Raw genomic sequence first — 25,393 nt, forward strand, 5'->3', positions numbered from 1 at the left:
TTGGACTGCGTTGAGTTGAACAGCTGTGCTCTTCAGCCCCAGGCTTTCTGGCTTTGTTTCTGTATGTTCACTGAGATGAGTCGGGCATAGGTAATATCCGCCATCATGTTGTTTTACGACTTTTCATAGTACACTTTTGCACACTCTCTGCAATATTAATGTTGTTGGGTGTGATTAGGTTACACAACAAAACTGAGCTGCAACCAACACATCACAACTCTGAAATCGATTCAACAGTCTGAAACCCCTCAGGGACAAAATGCTATATTACTCGCTGTTCTCTTATAGTGTCACAACATGCTGTGTTAGCAAAGCAATGTCTTGGCTGATGGAAACAAATCAAATGTGAACGTGTATGGATCATGTGTATGGACATCTTCGAAGACATCCATTTTGTGAGTTTCACATGTTGAGATCTGAAACACGGATAGAGAAAATATATATTTGACATGTTACAAATGTGGATTTAAGATATTTTAATACACCATTTGAGTAAAGGACATAAAAAAGTAGTTCAATCAGCAGGATTATAATTGTGTCCATGATATGCGAATGAAACTATAGCCATAACACATGATGCGTCGCTCTTAGCCACTTTATTTCTGGCAAATTGGCTTTAAAAACTGTGCATTGACATTTTTAAAACACTAGTTTTACCTTGGTCAACTCGCGCATTATTTCCATGTCCATAAACAACTAATAACCTTGCTTTTAGTATGACTAACTAATAGAAGGACATACTGTACTAAAGAAACATAAATAATAACTGAGTATAAATATGTCCTTACCAAGCAAATACAAAATCAACCTCTGTTAGTACCAATCAAAAATAAAGATTGTTTTTTAGCAGAGCACAGTTAAATGTATGTTACTGATGCAGAGCTTAGTAACAACGGTTGAGTGTTGGCTCAGGGCCAGTAGAAACCACTTCAGCTCAGTAAATTGGAGAACTCAATGTTCCAACTCGGCCACTGCTGAAAAAAGTAACAAATAAAACAGCCTGAATAATAAGAAGCTTTACAATGTCGCAGCTCCCCATGATATGCCAGACAATCACATTCAGACATGTCCTTTCACTGTCACTGTCATGACAGCAGTGCTCCAGTTTTAGGAAGAATTGTGATTTTGACAACAAAACAGAAGAGGGAAGCAGTACAAGAAAGCTGCCAGAGAACAGAAAGGTTTATTTCTGAATCAACTCTCAGTGCTTACAAACCTGATAGCAATCTGACGAGCCTTCGAAACATTTTGTGACTTCTGTCTAATTAAATTAAAGTTAACATGCAGTTGTGAGATTCCTGTTGGTACATATCAACTATATCCTACAATAAACCTACAAATAAATGTTGCTTTGATCCTGAGAAAGCGTGTACAACTGCCCTTGTACCCTATTTTGTAGACCTTGGGTGTTTCTCAATCTTTCAAGCATACTACGTCATCGAGTGCCACCGAAGAACTGTTCCAATGTCCAGCATACTTGGAATTCTACCGAGCCCGGCGTACTTCGTATTGAGAAATTTCGAGGCTGCACATGTGTAGACTCTGCGGTCTTAAAATCCCCACAATGCTTTGCGCACGGACCAATTTCCCCAAATCTGTGGCGGAAGATGTAAGGCGGGGCCTCTCATATGACGCACACCTGCACACTTGCTAGCCTGTTCCACTCTTCGTTTTCCGAATGCCAGGAAGTATTCTTGCCTCGCTTCTGAAGCAAGATGCTCGGCAGACATGTGCCACCAAGCAAGCGTACTCGAGATTGAGAAACACCCCCTGTCTGGCCATCCACTATTTGCATCCATCTTTTTATTGGATCAATAGTTCCTCCGCATGAGAAATATATATGTATGAAGTCTTTAATCGTTAATTGAGTCAGTTACAGTCAGTGGCATCTGTGGTCAGGCAAGGAAAGTCGGTGTGTGCTGCTGTAATGACTCATCTTGAGTGTGTTTGTGTAAGCTCTCTGGAGCCGCACCACCATGTGAGATTCCTCAGCACTTTGATAATCAGGTGAGGGACGTCTGTGTTTCTGCTCTGAGAGTGAATGTGAAACCTTGGTCGATTTGTGTGCACCATAGACTGTATAAAGGTCCGCACAGATAGAGGACATTTTGCTTTTCTGCCTCCCTAGTTGCAAATAAGGTAAGAGGGGTCAAAGTGCAGGGTCAGCCCCTGAACTCCAGTTATGTGTTATGTTCTCACAATGAATGCACATAGCTTAAGAGTACAGACACCTACAACTACTCTGTAAAGGCTCTTTTCTGGTTTGATAATAATAATAATAATAATACATGGGATTTTTATAGCGCTTTTCCTAATGCTCAAAGACGCTTAACATATAATCAATTAAAGGTCCCATCATGTCATGGCCATTTCTACTGATCATAATTCCATTGTTGAGGTATACTAAAATACATTTATATTGTGCAATTTTCCAAACCCACATTGGTTTCTCATACAGCATCTCTGTATAGTATGTGCATTCACTCTCTGTCCTAAATGGCTTGTTGGAGCTCCTGCCCCCCCCTCCCTGTGAGCCCAGCTGAGTTCCGCGCTGTCTCGCCGACCCCACACCAGTGAGCCAGCTCACAGTGTCCCGCTCCTCGCAGCAGCGAGCCTCGCAACGTCCCGCCGAGTGTGTGTGTGTGTGAGGAAGTCCGCGGATTGGTCCAAACGTAACGGCTCCGTGGACGTAACGTCACTATACCCGAAATACGTCACTATACCCAAGAAGTAAACGATGGAAAAAGAGAAATCTCCAACGAGGCGTTCTGGGGCAGCATAGACGGGTCTTTTCTGTGTTAGAGTTTTACTCGCTACAGGGTGTACTTTGAGGGTTTGTGACTCTGCAGACCGTTTACATGCAGAAAAACCTTCATAACAAACAAGGGGACGGGTAATAACCAGAAAAGCATGACATGGGACCTTTAAGTCATTTAAACCATAACAAGTATTTCATCTGGAGTTTGATCAAAGTACATCTCATGAACAAACAAAGTGCAACATTACCTTCAAACATGTCTTAATGAGTTCAGTGAAAATATTTTAATAAATAGCTTGACACTGCGTTTATTTATTTCTTCATTGCATCAAACTGGACAGATGGCTACCTTGATGTCTCATTATTTTTGCAACACTTGACGGGACATTTATCATGATGGATCACTATCTTCATCTTAAAATGTTCAAAGAGAATCAGTGAGAGTAACTTAACAGTTAGTTTTTGTCAAGTGTACATTTGTAAGATGTAGTTTTCATTACAGCGCTTAGTATGATTGAGGGATATGGATTAGAAATAGTTTTCGATGTAAATATTTTATACTTCAGTAACGGTAAGAGAAACAAAGCCTGTATTTGATGAAATGGCAAGTTAATTAAGTATCTCACCAGGTACGCTTCTTTAATTAAATGAAAAATTCCAAATTCATTATTGCCTAGTGTGGTAAAGCAATGCTGTATTGCATGTATTATTAAATCCTGGTGTTTGAGGTGCTCCGCGGATTGGTCCATTTGGGCCAATCCGGTCATTTGTTGTTGATTTGGGTGTTCACACGTCACAGAACCCAGGAAGCAAACAATGGAAAAAGAGAAATCTCCAACGAGGCGTTCTGGGGCAGCATAGACAGGTCTTTTCTGTGTTAGAGCTTTACTCGCTACAGGGTGTACTTTGAGGGTTTGTGACTCTGCAGACCGTTTACATGCATAAAAACCTTCATAGCACACAAGGGGACGGGTAATAACCGGAAAAGCATGACATGGGACCTTTAAGAGGACGATAAATCTGCATCCCAATGATTTGTTGGTGAGTGTTCATGAGCCACTACTTTAAAATTGGAACATACAAGACGAATATTAAGAATGGCCGATCCCCAATCTGCAATATCAGGAGACATGTCTTTCAAAAGCATTCATATTTCTTACTTGATCTTTAGATACCATCCCTGTTTTACATGAACCAGGACAGCTGTCAGCAGACCCTCCTCTGTCTGCCTGACAGCTGTTTGCATGCATGTAATTGAAGAATGTATGTGTGTGAGCATGAATGAACTGAATGCATGTACACATGAGTTTTAATTATTATTCAGATCACTGCTGATGACTTACAGATGGCAAACACAGGCTTCACTTCTTGCTTTCATGGTCTCCATAGAGCACAACATCTTATTTTAAGATGTTGGAAATCCGATCCCAGTGACCAGACTTGTGTAGATTAGCTCTGTTAGTATTCAGAGGGTGTACGGTAATTAATGACCTACACCTTCAGACAGTAGGAGTTGGGAAGTAAGCAAGAGCCATTCTACTGATGCATTAGCTGGGAATTCATCAGATCTACACAGCACACCAGAATATACATCTACAGTTTAGCAGTCAGCAGTCTGGTCGTTTTTCTTTTTGTCTATCGTAGCACATTAGGAAATGTTACTGAATTAAAAGTCATTGCTTAGTTGCTGCAGTTTGCCGGTAATCTTTTCTTTTGTTGTTTGCTGTTTCGATTGGATACTCTGGCAGAGCTGTACCGCAGAGCGCTGGGGACAGTGATGAGTTGCACTGCACACTTTCTCATGTGCTTGTGGAGAGCTGAGCGTTACTGGCTTTAACCTGCCGTCTCCTCTGTTTGTGTCCTTGTGATGTATCTCACGGGAGGTGTGGAGCCAGTTAGCAATTACCGGCCGGGATTACACCCCCCTCCCCAGGGACACATCTTCGCTCTTCATCTACCTGGTTCCTTCTCCTGTTTCTGATATACTTCTCATGTTTTCTCTTTCAATCATCTTCCTCTTTCTTTGTGCAACTTTGTCACCTACAAATTACAGGTAAATACAAATAGTTTGCAACAGAAAATATGTATATGTTTTTTCTCTATCATCCCACTGATGAATCCCTGTTATTTACATATATAGCAAGCATGCCGTGAATGCCAGCATGCTTCTAAGATGAAAAACTTCTAAATATTTCTGACAGAAGTTTCTCCTCTGATTAAGCCTTTCAGTTTGTTCAAATACCATCTTTAATCCAGAGGGGCAGGACATTTCTCCCATTTGCTCTGCTGCTCGACATGCACGTCTTTCTGTCACAGAGAGACATCCTGTCAGCCACTGAGCTGACAGGATGTCCTCAGGGACGAGAGACGAGTGCTGACAGTGGGACAGAAGCAAGAACACAGCTCTCCCAATTACACTCTCCCACATGTATACTCCCGCTTCCACTTCCACTTTCGCTCTCTCTCTCTCTCTCTCTCTCTCTCTCTCTCTCTCTCTCTCTCTCTCTCTCGCTTGCTCTTTTGTTCTTCACATTGAGATGCAAACTAAGGAAGGAGTGAAAGGAGAAGAACCTACAGTATGCACAAACTGAAGATTGATGGACGGACGATGGATGTGTTGAACTGTTTCCTAGCTCGCCACAAACACAGATATTTGCTTAAAATATGCCATCACGTTCTGAGTAGGAACCAACTGGGAACAGACGTGCATGTGTGTCAGGGTGTTCTCCGAGGTGCTGGACTGTGGGGGAGGGGGGAGTAACCGCCCTTGAGGCATGACTGGTGTGGTAATGGGATTCTGGCCATACCTCGTGATGACGACTTTGCTACGGAGAGCCATCCATCCACATCTTCTGTTGGGGAGAAAGAGAATGGAAGTGTGAGCGGCCGAGCTATGCATTGAGGCAGCATAGATAGTGTATTTATTGACCCGGGTTTATTGGAGAAAACATATCTTCACTTTCTATCCCATGTGTCAGTGACATACAGTTGATAGATATTTAGCCTGAACGTTTTTTTTTAATCTCCAGTAATCATACTCGTCCGGTAGTGCTTGACATTTTATCGAACATAAAGGACATTCCTGACACACTTGTGGAGGCTTCATTTTGTATGGCAAAAAGCCTTGTGTTGTTAAAGGCTCTCTGTACTGAAGAGCCAACGGCAAACATTTGTTTTTGCAGCTCACTGTTCTGTCATTGAGGCATGAGAATTGGGTTTACAGGCAATGTGCTGTAAGCAGAGTCTCTTCTCCAAAAGGATGTCCCGTTACACATGGCAGTTTATTTTTAAGTGGCATTGCTTAGAGAACTGAAATCATTGGCAGAATGAGTGTAATGAATACGAACAAGTGTTGCATATATATTCACTGGTATTTTAGTTTACTCTTAAACTTCCTAACTGTACATCATATTTGAGCAGATACAGCCATAGCATTATCCACTTTCTTATCCTCACAGTAGCTCTAATGTCTAAAATGTCCAAACTGTATACGGCATATTATGCAAATATGATCACCCTACTCTGTAGTTTCACAATCTCAAATGTGGAGATGATGCAGGGCACAGGCGTTGGGCTTTCTGTAACGCAGTCAGTACTTACCTTGCAATGCTGGTGTCTTGGGTTTCCTTCAAAACTGAAATGAGTTTCATGGTTGTTGTTTTTTGAAGAAACTTAAAGGCAGGATGCATTATATCTTTGTATGCTCTTTTTAACTGAGGTTCTTGCAGGTCCGCTCCTCTATAAAAACCCTTCCTTGGTCCATGAAGAATCCTTGAAAAGAAAGCAATTTATATGGGATTATTCATTTATAGAATATTTTGGAGTGAAGTATGCAGAAAGCATTTTCATACACACAGGGTTTTTTTTGTTCAATATGAAGGTTGATATTAGTTTATCTATAAAGCTGAAAAAGCATCTTGTCAGAAAGATGACTTTCAAAAACATAAAGGAGCTTAGGTAAGAGATTTATGTTGATTGAATGTATCATCTTCACTCGGAGAGAAGACCATCAATTCACGATGTTTAATGTCCTGTTTCAAGGATGCTATCAACAGCAGGAAATCAGTGAGTAGTCAAATCCAGATTCCCGGACATCTTAAAGGGGTACAAAGTAAAGGACATTTTCTCAGCAGTTGATTGGCATTAACTCCAGGTTTATTTAATAGCTTGATAATGTTTTGCACGGTATTTACAATGTATTTAATATGTCTAGCTAGGGCTGTGCAATTCATCGTATTTTAATCGCAATTACGATTTTGGCCTGCCACAATTACGAAAACAACATAATCGGAAAAAACAATTATTTTGCTTTGCTACATATTTGATCTAATTAATTTTGGTCTAATGTATTTGTATTTATCATATTTATATATGTTTAGTAGCTTGTGGAAGTGCGCTCCAAAATATTTGTTGATCTTGTTTATTGGTATTTATTATTTTGATATTATTTATTTAAATATAAATGTATCATTTATTTTATTTATTTTTGTATTGGTTTTTCAGTTGAATTATACGTTCAAGGTAATCAACAGTTAAAAAGATACTGTTCAAATTATTATTTGTATTTGTTTTAAAGTTCAATAAATGGATTTTTTCAAAGTCAATGAATAATCGTATTTAATAATCGTGATATCAATTATTGACCCAAATAATCGTGATTATGATTTTTGCCATAATCGCACAGCCCTATGTCTAGCTGTATATGGCTTAACTCAAAATCCAAGATACATCGGAGATCCTTGTGTATTGTACCTCTTTGGAGAGTAAAGTAAGCAGAGAGGTAGTTGCTGGTGTGACCGTAGCCTTTTGAGAGGAATACGTCAAACAGACCCACTCTTACCAATCAAAAACTAAATACAATTAGAAGTTGCAATGACTTCTCGTATTCAATGATTTGAAAGGAAACATTCAAACTTGATTCAAATCTTCAGGAGAGACGGTAGTCATTTAGCACCACTTTTAGTATCTCAAGATGCAGGTTTTATTCTCTGATTACCTTATAAACATTTAAATCAAATTACATTTTCTGATTTAATGTCCTTCTGTCAGTTTTTTCTTATTTAGTCTTTTGTATAACTTTGTTTAGACTCTGGGGCGTATGAATACATTTATCCAATCAAAAGTGATTTGGGACAGGCTTATTGTTGCCTCGTGGGACGATGTTTACATCAACTCAATTATCAGTTTGAAGCTGCTCCGACCGGCCAAAGTCACGCATTATTCATTTAAGGCTTATTTCATTATCCTCCCTGACTCTGTGAACTTCCTCGCCTCCTTCACTGTCTCCTTGCTTTCCTTTGCAGCTGACGTCTCTCCACACTACGTTCACTACGGTTCGGACTTCACCACCACAGCTTGTTCCTTTCTCTGCAGTGCCTTTTATTGATATTCAATGTGCTTTTATTCATACTCCATTTCTGGCTGGTGATGGGTGGATGGATTTTAGATCAATAGTAGCTTTAGGGGTTTTCACTGTAGGGCTGCTGGTCTAACCTTTGGCTGGACTGATTTGTGTCTCTGTGAAGGACTTTTCTACATGTTCTCAGTGTGTGCTTCTTCTTCGTGGATGAACTTTGGTTACCTTTAGGGAAAATGGATACCGAGGAATGCAAACATGGTGAGAGATTTTTCTCCGGCCTTTCTTTTCTCATCTGGTTTCTTCCTATCGTACCTCGTGGTTGGATTATCTATGTTGTTATTTTATAAACTATACACAACATCTGTGCACTTCTCTTTGTCCTGGGAGAGGCAGCCCTCCTTTGTTGCTCTCCCTGAGGTTTCTTCTATTTTTCCCAGCATTAATTGTGGTAATATATATCAATATATACGGGTTTCTATGGAAATATTCTTGTGTACTATGAAGATCTAAGGACAGAGGGTGTTCTGTTAATACCCCTGAGAAATATGTGATGTTTGGCTAGATAAATTACATTTAATCGATCGATTGATTGATTGATTCGATTTCCGTAAAGATAAAATGGATTTGCATTGTACACTTTGAACCACAACAAGTTTTCACATTGTTGGCTCAGATTTTCAAAGGTACCTCCCCCATTGGTTACTAACTCACAATATTTGTAATTGATTTATTTGTCAAATGAATTGATTCTGTATGCTTATGATATCATGAAAGGTGTATTTCTATATTACACAGTAAATATAACATTGCCAATTTATTCCTTTTAATTCCCATGGAAAGTTTTCACCTTGAATATTAATATTCTGGACCAAACTATTGAACTAACTGATCATCGGGCTGTCGTTTTTGTCATGCCACTAGGAACGAAATGTTTTTTACTCTTTAAAATGTATATCAGTTCTGGCCTAAAAATGAAGTGTCTGTCATAGGCTCTTAAATTGATGCTGTTACGGTTGCCATGACTAGTGAGTCAACAAATATCGCAGACAGCAACTTTTGCTGCATTGTATTAGACAAAAAATCATTACAAATATTTTAATTGGAGCATTTTCTGGATGTCTAAAGCACCAGCGCTTATTAATGATGAATCCACCGCGGAGACGTCTCAGTGCTGCGTGTTCCTCAGTAGAGCTTGACATTCGACTGGCCGAAGGTCTCGGTCGAATTTAAACCCAGTTGCTGTTACATAATGTAGTCCTGAGACTGCCAGGCACTCAACTTCCCCCCCGAGGAGATCCATGTTTCACTGCCATGGTTTAAATAGGCTTGACAGCGCTGAAGTCTCCTCCTCTGCGAGGTCACAGCTAGCTGCCATGTTCTCAGGAGAAAGTGTTGCTGCAGTGCTGCCGAAAACTGTGACAGTTTCCCCTATCTGCGACATAACAGACCTTTTGAAATTGACAAAGCGTACTCTTTAAGTTGGAGTGCAGATGACAGCAGAACAGCGCTGTCTAGACATTAAAGGGCCGGCAGGGCGACGAGAGGGTGGAGAGACTCTATCTCTACACTCAAACCTTTACAAACATGTTACCAGGGTCCTCCTTGTCCTCATTTTCAGTATTTCTCTCCTGCTCCTGTTATTTTTTGCAGAAACACAAAAAACAGTTGCTTTGGGAAATATTCTTCTCTTTAAATATGGATTTTATTTGAGGTCTGACATTTTTTCTTGCATCACAGCAGCTCCATTCACAACATCAATAAGGACACATTTTAAGACACACGATACATTGAAACACACTTTTTATATAACATTGCAATCACTGAAGACAATATGTTCAAGACCTTTAACTAATATTTGACCTGGGTATTAACTCTTTACTAAATGTTCAATTTTAAGTCTATAGCGAGTTAAGTAACTAAGGTTTGTCAGGATATGGACATGTGTATTTGCTCTATGTATTTCATCAGCTGGACAGTAAGAAATGCTTTCTAAGGCAAACCTTCTTTTACATAGTCCTTGTCAACCTCTTTTTTTACGATCGGTGTACCCACCAGTCCTAATAATCCTCTCTTGTTCAAGATGGTGTATATGTGACCTCTGACCTCTCCTCTCCAGATGACTCGGGGGACGAGGAGCCCACGTCCCAGTCGGACCGCAGCGAGCTCCAGGGCACCCTGAAGATCCTGGTCAGCAAGCTCGATGACCTCAGCACGTGTAATGACCTGATCGCCAAGCACGGGGCGGCCCTGCAGCGCTCGCTCAGTGAACTCGAGGGGCTGAAAGTGCCCGTGGAGGGGGGGGAGAAGATCAAAGCAGTCAACGAGCGAGCCACCCTCTTCCGCATCACTTCCAATGCTATGATCAATGTAAGTAGCCGGGACCGAGCAGTGTCCGAGTCCTGCGCGCTTTGGCATGATCAGTGTGACGGCAACGCCAGCCATCTCTAGTGCCCTGGTTAGTGCATGATGAGAGATGAGATGACTTTACAGTGTGAGATTTTAAACGAGAGCAGCGAGGCATGGAGACCCCAGCCTTAAATAAGCAGTTCTGGACTTTGCCAGATCCTGTCCTCTCCCTTCGCAGTAAGTGCTAAAAATACTATTTCTGACCCCAGATACAAACTCTCTCTGTGGTTTACAGAGGGTTTTTGCATGGCTGGATAATTGGAATAAATATCCGATGATCACAATGTTTCAATACGGATATATGTCAGATTAAATGTGCAAAAACGAATTTATGCCCCCACTTTACACTCTTTGTCCAATTTGGCGTCACAATACTTTACAGGTGTGTAATTAAGATGAATAGGAACGTTTCACTGTAGCCCTGATCTGATTTAGATTTGTCCCATTGATAAAAGGTCTTTAAGTAATGTATAAGCACAGTATAATTCAACAGTACCTCAAACATCAATCAATACACCCTAAAGGTGCTTTTAAACTTACTTAAACACAAATATTTCTTAATTTGTGTCCAAAAATTATAGTAATAAAAATAAGCTTGGAGAAAAGCCCAAAGTTTAAAACAGTACAATTGATTGAAGATATTTCAAAATCACACTTCCTCAGTGCTTGACAACGTGTACAGCGTTTGTAAAAATCTACGCCTATCTATTACATTCAGAAATAAAGGCACCCGTCCAAAACACCTCTATAAATAATCTCTCATCCAAAATAACATATTGCAGTTAAGTTGAACAATATCAGCTTCATTTCACACGTAACACACACTACCAAATATGAAGTCTCTACTACGTATATGATCAGCAGCACGTTCTCTACTGTTTCTGCTGCTGGTCCATTCTCCTCTCTGGTAAATACCATGGGCTTCACACTTAGTAGTGGACGAGAGTTCAGGGAGTGTTGAGGTGCATAGGATACTGGATATGATGGTGGGTGGGTGGAAGGGGGGACAGGAATAGCCCTTACTCTCCCCCTCAAAACCTCCACACCCCCCCCCCCCCCTGCCTGGTGAGGACAGTCAGAGGCTTCTGGACTACAGACAGACAGACAGACAGACCTGCTCTGAAAACCAGACAATCGCACAAGGTTTGTCTTTCCTTCTGCTTCTCTCAATGGCTTTGCTGCTAGCGTTGTTTCTTCTCGTGTTTAATGAGGCTTTAATGCATACTCACTGTTAAATGTCTGGCTGTTAGGTCAGATTCAGTCATGGTTTGGATTCTGAATCAAGCATTAGGTTGGGATCAGGCAATAGCAAATGATAACTCTTCAATCTTGACATTTGTACTCAAACAGTTTGTTAGGAAACTTGAGATCGAAAAAACGGAGAATCTAAATTGTACTTTTTATGTGAAAGGTCTTTGCTAAAAAATAATGAGCTCCCTGTTTCTCTCTGTCATCCATTTTCTTTATTAATTGGTACAGGAAATTGAGACTTACTGGACAAGCAATAAAAAAAGACTCTTGGTTTGCCGAACTCATTAAAATGCCATCAGTATTGCAAAGAACACTTCTAATGAGAAAAAGGTGCTGCCCATACTCCCTGTAGCGATGTTTGGGCTTGTAAATGACTCTTTAAGCAGGAGGCAGTGCAGGGTAAGGGTTTTTGGATTTCTGCACCCATGTTTTTAGCAATTTTAGGCATTTTCTTGAAAGTAAGGGTTGTGGTTTCCCAAAGAAATTGGGTTAGGAGGAGTGGTTGAGGGAAGAAGGAGGTCATAGCGATAAGACACGGCATGTTCTCTGTGATCTGACCCTCATTTAGTTCATTTAGCGGTGATGTGTAACTCGCCATGTGTGACATTGAATCCAGGCTTTTGCCGTGTGTGTGTGTGCCTTTATCACACCTACCTATTACTCAAGTTCATTGTACTCTTGTCTACGTCACTCATTCAGGACTTCCCAATCTGACACTGAGATCTGTTGATGCCACCGTAAGCCCTTTTCCACGCCCATTCTATTTTGGCCTTTGTCTTGTCTTCCCCCCCCCAACGGAAGTCACATGCAGTCTCTGTTTCAACCTGAGACTCAGCATTCATTAAAAAAGGAACTATCGTACTTTTACGTCAGTGTTGAGTTTCATATCGTGTTTAACTCTGAGGAAGTGGACCACAATGTCACGTGCACTTCTTACATTTAAACTGAGGCCCAGACAATTATGTTCATTCAGGACTGCTGGAGGTAAGACTTATGGATGATCGGAAGTGGTGGGATTTCAATTGATTGTTTGAGGAAAAGTTATGTTCTAATTTTCGAAAGCCACTAAAATGTAACTTTTGTAAAGAGTAGGTATGTTTGTCATTTCAGTATTCTAAACATATAATGAAATTACAACATTAAATTAAATTAGACTTAATAAAATGTCTGAGATTAGTCACTTTAAGTCGCAACAAGATACATTTTTTTACCTTTAGAGTTAAGTAATACATTACAAACTAGTTATAAAAGAGTATTGCTGGAGGACACATTTGTTTTTGGTTTGGGATGTAGCTAAATAGATATACAATTATTATAAAATGATAAACATAACACTTACTCTCTGTGAAGGATCAGAAAACTCAGATCATAGCAACATGTAGGGCATGACATAATGATGATATTGTAAAAGTAATACATACAGTAGTTCATCTTAAATTGTAGTTTTACCAATCAAGTGGTATTTATTGGATTTGTTCCTGATTGCTCCTCTCTCTGCGTTGGCCAAGTGTGCGTCAATGTCAGTGTGTTCAAGACAGCAAGACAACTTCAAATGATTATACTACTGTATGTCAAATGACAAAAGAAAGTCCAATAATAATAATAAGAATTTAATATGGGGAAATTGTACAGCAATATCTTTTGTTGAATTAGGTTGCTAAGGAAGATTAAAGACCTGAAATTACACATAATGAATGTATTTAAAAATATAACATATTTTCAAACTTCTTCAAAAAGTGACAACAGCAGTGTATCATTGTTATATTCTGATTGTGTGTGAGATAGATATGCTTCATTTGAACAATGGCTGAAAGCACTTTTAGACAGATTAACACTCCGCTGTCTGGAGACAAATCAACAATCAAGAGTTCAGTGTTAGCAGATCCTTGTTTTTCTTCCTGCTGCCTCAAAGTGATACTGCGCTCTCACCTTCCAGCTAACACAGATTACTTTTGAGACACATCCGTCCCTCCAGCTCGCTGCCCGCAGTCCAAACTTTTATCTAAAAGGCTCGGGGACCAAAGAGACATGTCCTGCACTGAGTGGAACAAATGTTATCACGTGCTGCTGGGAAGAACAATGAGAACAATGACAATGCAACACAAATGCTTGATTGCAATAAAGCAGTTTCCAAGAGATTATTCAGAAACAATGCTGACAGCTCAATGACTGTCACATGACAATTTCATCCAGCGTGTTGTCAGCTGTGAGGTGTTATGTAGGTTCATTGACCTTCGAGCCCACTGCGATGCGAGGCTGTCAGACAAACGCTGACATGCAAAATATGTCTGATCTGAAGTAACCTCTCGGCAGTGAAAGCGAGGCAGCAACAATGATGTCCCCACTAGACTTAAATATAGACTGCTACTCAATCAGAGGTTTAACCTTAGCTCTTCATTCACTGATATTAATCATGTTAACACTTTTATTCAGAGATACATTTCACACAGCAGGGAGCAGACGGATGATTAACATATTGATGATTGCTCCAAACAATGGTGATAAATAACCTTGATTACAGTTATTGGCAAGAATGTCTTTTCATCTTTTTCGATACCACTCTTCTCTCTCTCTGTTGTACGCTGTCAGGAAAAAAGTGATCAAATATTGTATCATTATAGTATAAATAGTAAGTTAGCATTAAGAGGTAAATGTTGATTGAAAGAGGGAATGGCTTTAGATTTGGCCGGTAAATAATTGGATGTGTATCGTGTAAGTAGACTTGGAAATACTTGAGGGAAGTTGAAAAAATGTCTGTCTCTACTTTAGATGCACAAATCTGACCTGTAAGTCATTTTAAGTGGAAAGCCACTCGCACATGGTTGAGAATTAAGAATATAAAAAAAATGTAATCCGAATGTAATTTGTTATTTTTAGATTGTATTTTATAGAAACTAAACGTTCGGTGCTGTCTTGTGTGTTTGTGTTCCCCCAGGCGTGTCGAGACTTCTTGGACCTCGCAGAGACTCACAGTCGGAGATGGCAGCGCGCGCTGCAGTATGAGCGGGAGCAGCGGACCCACCTAGAGGAGACCATTGAGCAGCTAGCCAAGCAGCACAACAGCCTGGAGCGGGCGTGGAGAGAAGCCCCCACGCTGGTCTCCACCACACCCAGCGCCCCCACCGCCAACAAGGGTAAGATGGACTGTTAGTTACTCCCGTGGGCCTCCATGTAGACTGGCTTAAAGTCATGTGGGACCTCAGGCTAGATACAGTACTCATTCTGAGGAAGGATATTTAAAGTTGTGTCAGAAGGTTTGGATTTTCTCCAATTTAGAGATTGTAATTACCTTTACCAACGACTGTATGTCATGTGCACTCTTCTGTTAATCTGTCCATCCAATTATTTATTATGTGGAAAACAGACGCCTCGGCTGGAAACACATTTGTTGTGTACATCATGCAACAGGAAGAAACCTATTGATTTTAGCGACCTCATGACCTAACCCTACTGAAAAATGACAACACAACTCAATAGCAAAACAGGAACTGGTGTAACTTAATAAAAGCTGAGCATTAAGTAACAGGAAAGAAGAATTTATTGATGGATAGGTGTACTAGTGACGGTCTAAGAAACTGGACAAGCAGGCTTCCCGCTCAGCATCTTGAGCCTAATCAATGGGGAGCCTGATTGTCCAGTTTCTTAGACCGTCACTAGTACACCTATCCATCAATCATTTCTTCTTTCGCTGCTTCGTGTACAGCCAGGGACCGTTGATGCATCTCTCTTTACCTTCAATCACTGTCACTGCTAACTGTATTAAATCCTGAACCCCCCCCCCCCCCCCCCCCCCCCCCCCCAAACAAAACAGGAAAAAATGTTCAAGTTTCTTCTCTTACCACCAATCAAAGTTTCTATTACCATGAAGGCAATCTTTACTTAACAGTCAACAAGTTGTTAAAAGTAGCTTTTACTGGTTTTGCCCTCAACCATAGAGGAAAAACATCGTACAAATGTGGGATTTGGAAGGTGCTGAAAAAAAAACGGTTGTTGTTTTTTTAAATATCTGGATATTAAAGGTGGGGTAGGTCATTTTGGAGAAACCAGCTCGAGTGCGCTAAAATTTGAAAATACACAGCCGGAAAAAATCTGCCACTTCCTTACAGAGCCCCTCCTCCAACACACACGAACGCGCACATGACCAATGAGGGCACGAGATAAGTTTGTGCACAGATGGAAGGCTGACAGGCAGGTAGGCCATCCAGTCATTTTAGCCGGGCCGGCTAAAATGATTGGTCGTGCTTTTTACAGTACTACGGCTTCCACAGATGAAATTCTTTATGGATTTTTTGTCAAAGCACTTAAGATATTCATTGCTATCGGGATGTTAAGAGCATTCCATGGAATATAACAAAAAGTGTATCTCGAGCCGGTTTCTCAAACGTACCTACCCCACCTTTAAGTATTCTGTCATTTATACACAGCAATGCTGGCTGTTAAGGTAAGCTTATTTCGAGACAGCACACATCATAACTCATTTTGTGTGTTATGCATGCACCTTGATAAATAGTCTTAAATAGAAGCTGGTTTTAAAAGAGTAAGGTGAAAAGCTACTATTTCCTGAAAGTACAGTCACCTGATCTGACTTGTGTTTTACTCACTGAACATGGTCGTTTATCCTTAATTATTTTACTTTCATTAGAAAGTACTCTTATTGAATGTTGGATACTGAACATCCTGAGGAGTTTGCATCCTTCAAGCTATAACCAGTGGGAACATTGCCAATTTAACTAAGCTGATTATTCCGTGATTAACGGCCATGGGTACGTGATTACACGCCGCTCTCCTCTGAATTCTGTAGGATACAAACTCACCACCATGTGACGGCTCTGCTAGTTTTGGATGCTGTTTCCGTTTACTCACAAAGGTATATGTGTTGACAGGAGGGAGTGAGAGGCTGCGCAAAGAAGAGGCGAGTGATGAAGATGGGGATACTGAGTACTTTGACGCCATGGAGGATTCCCCTGCATTCATCACAGTGACTGCCACTGAGAACGCACAGCACAGGTCCGTCACACACAGAGATCCAATATTTCTTTTTTTTCAAAGACAGATAAAGGGATGAGAGTTGAGTTTTAACATTTAGTCTTTTAATAAAACATTCTTTGGATGCTCTAATTTGTCATAATAGTGAATTTGACAGGCTGACAGCTGAACAAGCCACTGAGGATCAAAGTGAAAACAAACAAGTGTTGTGCCCTTCACTTTTTAGTTATACAGAGAACACCCGTCTACAGTAGCAATGCATTGTTTTCAGCATTGAAGCCGGTCTCTTACTGACAATTACGATTGTTTTTGCAGAACTTGTGCGTTCACTGTTTCTTTAAAAAGTACTTTTAGTGTTATCTTCTTGTTATTGTTATGACTCATCTCTGCAACATATCCGATAACTCTTGTAGCACCATTAAGAATGATGGAAACAGTTACACAGCATTCCTCTGTCATACGCAGTAAGGTGGTTGCTCCCCTTGAAAGTATTTGTATTGTGCTCATTATAGAAAATATTTTCATTTCAGGCGATCTCAGAGTAATTTGAGTGGAGCGAGCGGAGGTCAGCCCAACGACTGGAACCAGGACGACAACGTAAGTGTCTCTCTAGATAGTCTGCCTGCAGGACTGATAATTGTAGCCACATATTTGCCGAGCTTAGTTTTCTCAGTTTAGATTCATGTATGCTGCTGAACAGCTCGCAGCTCATCAATTTATTAATATATCCTTCTTCCCTCATATAGTCCCTCTTTCCTATCTTGCAGTCATTTATACTCACACACACAGCCTTTATCTTTGTGTTGCCAAAGATAGACAGCTGCTTCATAGCACTAAATATTAATTACCAGTCAAACATCTGCACTTCTCTCCCCCACAACTCTCCCTTGCTTCTTCCTCTCTCCAACCCATCTGTGTCCTCTGTTCGCTCTCCTCCGTTTCTCCCTCGCTCTCTCTGTAACTCAATCTCAACTTGTTCTGCCAAGCTGACCATGAAGCTTGTAGTATTTCTTAAACTCTTATATATATATATATATATTATTCCTTTCAATCATAGTTCAAAAAAGACCACCTCCTTATTCTCAACCCTTTCCCTTTTCCATGTAATCTCAGATGTCTCCAGGTCATAATGATGTGTCGGGGAAGGAGCTGCAGCCCTGCAGACAGAGGAGGACTCGAGTCCCAGACAAGCCCAACTACTCCCTCAATTTGTGGAGCATCATGAAGAACTGCATCGGCAAGGAGCTCTCCAAGATCCCCATGCCTGTAAGTAGGATCCTCCTAACACTGAAGTTTAAACTAGCCAAGTAATCTTAAATTAAGAAAACACTCATTTGAGCACAATGTAATGAGGTAAACATTGTCCAAGAAGGCCCTCTGAATTCCTGGTAATGTTAATAATTATTGCTAGTTTTTATAAGGCATCATTTTACTAGGAATGCATAACATTTCAATGCTTTAAATTACTAATACATATTTGTTTTAATAAAACATTATAATAATATTAACAATGAGTTTTACCAGCTAATATTTCTGCTGTTGCCGAGTGAGGGTATCAACATTTTATCGACTATTGCATGAGGCTTCATCTTTTTGTCCCTCTCACTCAGGTGAACTTCAACGAGCCTCTGTCCATGCTGCAGCGTCTCTCCGAGGACCTGGAGTATCACGAGCTTCTGGACAAGGCGGCGCGCTGCGACTCGTCCCTGGAGCAGATGTGCCTCGTCGCTGCCTTCTCCGTGTCGTCCTACTCCACCACGATCCACCGGACAGCAAAGCCCTTCAACCCCCTCCTGGGCGAGACCTACGAACTCGATCGACGGGAGGAGTTCGGCTATCGCTCGCTGTGTGAGCAGGTAGGGGCATGGCAGCAGGGAGTTTATGCTTTCACACAATGCACACAACGTCTACGCAAAATAGTCTAGTGGCCTCTAGTTGGTTTTGGGTGTTATTGAGGATGCTGGATGCATTTCTGACATTACAGGACCCAAAATGGCGGTTTTCACCAGTAGCGTGCCACATTTGTAATCCCTGTGGGCTGATTTTGATGAATTTTGGATTGGTTTTGAAGTTATAGGGGACTCTGGATCATCTGGATAGGACAAATTGCTAATATATTTGAAAATAAATTGTCCACAGAAGAGGTAATCATTTTCATATTGTGCTCTCTATATCTAATTGTCGCAACACTACTCATACAGTAGTAGTCAAAATCAGCCCACCAAGAATACAAATATGGCCACTTTCTGGTTTAAACTGCCATATTTGGATCCTGAAAATGTCTCATCCTCAATAACTACCAAACCACTTAAACATTGTATAAATCGGCCAAGCAATTTGTATCAACTAGGATATGCTAATTATTGCTGATTGATGCAATTTATCCTAATTATGCAAATTACCCAACATACGCAAGTAAGAATCCGGCTGTTTCTATGTGCTGGGTACCCATACTATACGTTTCTCACATAAAACTGGCAACTATACTAAGGCTGTGTGCTGCTCATATCAATATACTTTACCTTCATGTGTGTCTATCCTCTAAGGTGAGCCATCACCCCCCTGCAGCTGCTCATCATGTGATTTCCCAACGAGGCTGGACCCTGTGGCAGGAAATCACCATCGCCAGCAAGTTCCGTGGCAAATACCTCTCCATAATGCCTCTGGGTAAGACATGTTGGACTCAGCGGAGAAGCCGACAGACTGTATGTGTAAATAAAGGTTCCTTTATGCAAATGTAACAGCGGGGACTACGAGGCAGACTTTGCTTAAGAAGGACTCCACAACCCACTTGAGAGTTGTGCTGTCTTCCACACACTATGAAGCCAGATGAAAGGGTGTGAGAATGAATCAGGAGGGTTTTATGACCCTTCTGACACATACATAAAGTATGGGTATAAAGGGAGCTCAGCACTGGGGCAGCAGAGAGCAGGGGGTCTGTTGGCTCAGATTGATGGCAGGTTTGATAGATGCAGGTCCAGCCGGTGGGATCCATCCGCCCTCTCCCCCTTCTTGTTATATGCCTGCTGTGAGGTGCCATGTTATAGAAACTCTTAAGTGGAAAGCGTTTATGGTGAAACGCATGTTATAAATCTTTCAGCCTTAGACCACACTGGAAATAGATGGACACGTATTGCCTGTACACAAATGTGTTAGATGATGTGTGATGAAACCATTTTAACACCACCACAACAGAACTAACACATCACTATTCAGCATTGCACATTGAGAACAAAGCAGCTGTGATATGTGTTCTCTCTTTTGTCCTTGTCCCCTCCCCAGGTGCCATTCACCTGCACTTCCACTCCAGCGGGAACCACTACGTGTGGAGAAAGGTCACCTCCACAGTTCACAACATCATTGTGGGCAAGCTGTGGATCGACCAGGTCTGTTATCTGTTGTGTTGCTGTCTCTTATTGGTAGCCATTATTCCACAGCTGTAAACCCACAGCCTTAATGCCTCTGATTAGCCTCCTGTGTTAAAGCAGTGTGCTGTGAATATGAGAGTAAAAGCTCAGCACATGAATAAGGAGCTTCAACATCTCTCGGGATTTGTGTTCAGCTTTGATCTCTAAAAACACACTCAAATAATAGCCTATATTTTCTTTGCGTTGCCCCAGTTATATAGGGGGAGGTGCTTCACATCCGTGTGCTGGAACTATTGTTTAGAAGTATTTTTTCTTGTTTTCTTTTTTCCTGTCAACGTGTGCTGTGTGTCATATGTGTATGTTTGTGTGTAGCCTTGTAAGAAAAATATGGAATACATTCAAAGGAGCCCTAGTATGCTAATTTCCAGGTTGTTATTTATAGTATGTGTCTCTACTGGGACATATCTCCATGCTTTCATCTTTCAAAAGGCTCTTTATTTTTCTCATACTGCCTGTGCCGCAGCACCTCTTTTCACCCTCTGTCTGAAACCAGAGCCCAGTCTGCTCTGATTGGTTAGCTGGCCGGCTCTGTTGTGATTGTTTAACTGCTTAGAGATGTCCCGCCCCATAGCCAATCACTATCACTGATACCTTGCAAACAATATGGGGACCTCATCAAAACATTGCTCTATAAAATTAAAAAATGTCTTTACATACTATATATGAATGAAATCAAAGAGTGCTGTAATCGGTCAGAATTATTTTCTGTTAATAGCGTAGATACGCTATCATTCTCTGTGTGTGTTTATCTCTCTCACTCTGTGTGTGTGTGTGTGTTTGCAGTCGGGGGACATTGAGATTGTGAATCAAAGAACCAAGGAGACCTGTCAGCTCAAGTTCTCTCCCTACAGTTATTTCTCCAGGGACGTTCCACGGAAGGTAAATGCATCCTTTCCTCACTTATATACCCGACCTTGGCATGACGTCATATTACGAGGGGTTCATTTGTCGGATGCTGCCTCCTGCTGGACAGTACCGTCAAATATATATGTACTTACAATAGTGTAATATATGAGGAGCTCGCAGTATTAGGTCACATTGCAGCAAGGTAACCTCCTTTTTGAATTATTTAAAATGGAGCACAATCCTGTCTTATTTGGTAGTGACTGATAATGTCATGCAAATGTACTGGTGTCCTCCCAAGGGGATTGTTAAGTGCCTATCGTTAGGAGTAAAGGACATGGTGATACAGTTTGACTCCCAGAAAGAAAGCCTGCTTTAGTTTTCCCTTTAGTCATTGTTCTTATTTCCCTTTGCTCTTTCCAGGTTTCAGGTGTAGTGGCAGACAGTGGGGGCCAGGCGCACTACGTCCTGTCCGGTACGTGGGATGATAAAATTGAGAGTGCCAAGATCCTTCAGAGCAGCCGAGGGGGCAGTGGCTCTGAGGGCAAACAGAAGACCGTCTATCAGACGCTGTCCCCCAAGCTGCTGTGGAAGAAATACCCTTTACCGTAAGTCTCATCGGCCTCGTCATGAGGCAGAACATTGCAAGACCTTTGTTTGTAAATATCATTGATTGTCCAGCATGATACTGTGTAACTCCCATTCATGTCCTCTTGCTCTCTCAGGGAGAATGCGGAGAACATGTACTTCTTCTCAGCGCTGGCACTGACCCTGAACGAGCAGGAGGACGCAGTGGGAGTCACCGACAGCCGCCTGAGGCCGGACCAGCGGCTGATGGAGGACGGCCGGTGGGACGAAGCAAACTCAGAGAAACAGAGGCTGGAGGAGAAACAGAGAGCCGTGAGGAGGAGGAGGGAAGCGGACGCCTCAGACGCTCTGGATGAAGGTATGAAAAGGAGAACAGAACGTGTGGCGTGTGATATGTGATACAGAGCAAAGAAGTGCTAATCAAATAACTTGGATTAGCGGGCAGTGGGAGGTTTTTTAGGTTCCAGGAGTAAAAGTGCCTTTCATTTCCTGCATAGCGGCAAAATGATCAGTTCAAAGAAATGTCTTCGTCGTCCTTCTATTGCCATTAAGTTTCACATATTCATGTACATCCGAATGATGTTGTATTTTACATTTGAGGCTGTTTAAAGCTGCATATCCATAACGTGTAGTGTATATCAGGACAATAATGACTGGGACAAACAGCCAAGACCCACTTCAAACTAAAGCATTACATTAAATGAATAATATGTAGAAGCTGTTATAAAAATAATAAGTTATTTATGTGGGATCATTTCTTACGGTCTACCAATCTTAGTCGTAGTAGTATTTACGCAGAGAACTTATCATTTTGTGTGTGTGTGTGTGTGTGTGTGTGTGTGTGTGTGTGTGTGTGTGTGTGTGTGTGTGTGTGTGTGTGTGTGTGTGTGTGTGTGTGTGTGTGTGTGTGTGTGTGTGTGTGTGTGTGTGTGTGTGTGTGTGTGTGTGTGTGTGTGTGTGTGTGTGTGTGTGTGTGTGTGTGTGTGTGTGTGTGTGTGTGTGTGTGTGGATTGTATTTGATGTACCCATGACGTGTCTTTCTTTTCCTCCCTCTATTGATGGTCAGAGTGTGAATATGACTCTGGTGAGTGGAGGTTGCCCTGTGCCCCTCTGTTGTTCATATATATATACACACACACACACACACACACACACACCATCCTTAAGTGTGTCCTCTGTGTGGGAACTGCATGATACCCCTCTCATGTCAACTTCTCCAGATAATGACTCGGGAGAAAAATGACTTTTTCCTGCATACATGTGACATTTTCATTTAGAAATAATAAGATACATAAAATAACAGAAACAACTCTAAAATCTGTAAGTATTCTTAATGGTGAAGCCACATTAGCGAGTGATTCGTTTGAACGGCATCATCTTTATCCTGTCTATTTGAATGCTTATGGGCACTTTTCTGCTAAACTGATGCTTTGTTCATCTGAGTGAAATCTACATTGTGTATTTATAAAGGGAAACACAACATGAGCTGTTTGCTGTGCTGCAATCTCTCCCTCTTTTGACGTGGTTTCTGTATCAAGAAACAAACTGATTATTTAGTTAAAGGTGGGGTAGGTAAGTTTGAGAAACCGGCTCGAGATACAGTTTTTGTTATATTCCATGGAATGCTCTTAACATCCCGATAGCAATGAATATCTTAAGTGCTTTGACAAAAAATCTGTAAATAAAAGTCATCTGTGGAAGCCGTAGTACTGTAAAAAGTACGACCAATCATTTTAGCCGGCCCGGCTAAAATAACTGGATGGCCTACCTGCCTGTCAGCCTTCCATCTGTGCACAAACTTATCTCGTGCCCTCATTGGTCATGTGCGCGTTCGTGTGTGTTTGAGGAGGGGCTCTGTAAGGAAGTGGCAGATCTTTTTCCGGCTGTGTATTTTCAAATTCTAGCGCACTCGAGCCGGTTTCTCCAAAATGACCTACCCCACCTTTAAGGGAGTTCCAAAACTATGGTTAAAATGTTCACCTTTACTTGAATTGAACCAGGGTTAGGGTTAGGGTTTGATCTAACTCAAATGCACAGCCATCAATTGCTCTCCCTGTAGATGCATATATGTATGAAGGCAAATTGCTCGCTCAGTGAATCTCCTGCAACTGTGGCTTCTCCATTAGGGTGCGATGTTAATGACAGCGATTGGGTAACACCTGTGCTTCTTCCACAGGAAAAGAATACGAAGGCTACCAGCCGCTGTGGTTTCACCAGAGGAGGGACTCAGTCACCGGAGAGACAAACTTTGTGTACAAGGGAGGTTACTGGGAGGCAAAGGAAAGACAGGACTGGAGCATGTGTTCTAACATCTTCTAACCCAGGAGCTCACCTCTCCTATCCTCAGCACACAGGGGGAAACTCTGCCTCTGGTCCGTAGCTGGCTTATGAGCACCATGTGGACCTTTTTAGTGAGCATGAGAATACCTCCAAATGTACACTGTTTTTACTACGGGGAAAAGAAGGGTTGTTCCCTGAATCTGTGACACTATGCTGAAGCAGCAGAGAGATGGTGTGTGGGTGTGAGGTGGTGTTGGAGTGTTAACACCACGAAACAAATGCACCTGCACTCTCCTGAAATCAGGTGTTCCATAAATCTTACTCACAATGTACTCTCCTGTGTTCACCACATTTAAGAGATTTGACCAGTTGGCCAGATATCAAAGAAGCTCAAGATAATAGACTACTGACGGGGACAAATGTATAAATGGGCCGATACAAACAGTGTTGAATACACGTAATGTGTCCTGGTCCTCCGTTTCATTCAGCACAATTAAGATTATACCGGAATAAATATTTAATGACTTCCCTCTTTTTCTTCACAGGATTGATTGAAGTGCTCATTATTTGCCTCTTTTAGTTGCTTAGGAAAGATGCTAAGACCGTCTAAAACTATAAGTGTATTAGATATTGTTATCAATTATGCAGACACAAAGTGTTCAAAAGTAATTAAACAAATAAAAAAAATACAGACAAAAAAGGAACCTAAGCAAGACCTTGTGAAGTAATGCAAGCATTTGTATACACAGCTCTGTAAACAATATGTTGTTTCATCCTGCAATCGTTTGTGGAGTGTTATCATATATAGTTATTATGACATTGTATTATTCCTTTTAAAAGTGCTTGTAAAACAGTCACTGATAAAAGTGACATTGTAATACTAATACAGATTTTGGAAAAGGATATTGTGAAAAAAGAATACTTGATCGCAATTAACTCGATGAAATGATATATCATAAAAACGACGTGTTATTTAAATGTAATGGGTTACTTCACAACTGTACGGCTTTATTACATTTTGTATCTGTATTTACTAATGTGATTGTTTACTCCATAATGTCTTGTTTATTTATTAGATGGTTAACACTTTGGGTCTCCATAACCAACCGGTAATATTTGATTAGGGTTGTCTGAAGTGATGAATAATGCAGCACTGCGTAAAAAAATGAATGTTTTCCTCCAGTAATTACAGTCTGTAAACTAGTCAAAAAGACTAGAGTCCATGTAGAATACTAATTCCTTTCATATGACATGCGTCACACATCTTCGATCTGTATTTCTGATGAACAAAGTCCCTGCAGCGGTGCATCCTTTGTAGCACATCCATACCGAACATCCATATCACCTTAATATCTCCATCAAAGAACTGAATAAGCACTCACCACTGTGGTAGATCATAGGTACATATCTCTGTGTTGCTAATGAGAACATTCACTCTGTACTTTACCTTGTCCTCTGGTGCTCTCCCATAGCAACACATACCGTATCCTTGGT

The 25,393-nt window shown here is 41.1% G+C and overlaps 1 protein-coding gene across 2 annotated transcripts in view; it reads left to right on the top strand.

Moving 5' to 3' along the window:
* Positions 1 to 25,110, top strand: part of si:ch211-106a19.1 (uncharacterized protein LOC561797 homolog) — a 46,464-nt gene extending 21,354 nt beyond the window's left edge. The window contains exons 3-15 of one of the 2 annotated variants that reach the window (XM_034148787.1): positions 10,234 to 10,484; positions 14,710 to 14,908; positions 16,658 to 16,781; positions 17,291 to 17,357; positions 17,874 to 18,026; positions 18,371 to 18,616; positions 19,307 to 19,427; positions 20,043 to 20,146; positions 20,972 to 21,067; positions 21,455 to 21,639; positions 21,757 to 21,977; positions 22,686 to 22,703; positions 23,796 to 25,110. In XM_034148787.1, the coding sequence (XP_034004678.1) occupies positions 10,234 to 10,484; positions 14,710 to 14,908; positions 16,658 to 16,781; positions 17,291 to 17,357; positions 17,874 to 18,026; positions 18,371 to 18,616; positions 19,307 to 19,427; positions 20,043 to 20,146; positions 20,972 to 21,067; positions 21,455 to 21,639; positions 21,757 to 21,977; positions 22,686 to 22,703; positions 23,796 to 23,938 (1,928 nt within the window). In that variant the 3' untranslated portion in view covers positions 23,939 to 25,110. The remainder of the gene's footprint in view (positions 1 to 10,233; positions 10,485 to 14,709; positions 14,909 to 16,657; positions 16,782 to 17,290; positions 17,358 to 17,873; positions 18,027 to 18,370; positions 18,617 to 19,306; positions 19,428 to 20,042; positions 20,147 to 20,971; positions 21,068 to 21,454; positions 21,640 to 21,756; positions 21,978 to 22,685; positions 22,704 to 23,795) is intronic. The other variant, XM_034148789.1, reaches the window with a different exon arrangement.
* Positions 25,111 to 25,393: the final 283 nt, after the last annotated feature.

This window comes from Trematomus bernacchii, unplaced genomic scaffold (assembly GCF_902827165.1).
Source record: "Trematomus bernacchii unplaced genomic scaffold, fTreBer1.1, whole genome shotgun sequence".
In the NCBI taxonomy this organism is placed as follows: domain Eukaryota; kingdom Metazoa; phylum Chordata; class Actinopteri; order Perciformes; family Nototheniidae; genus Trematomus; species Trematomus bernacchii.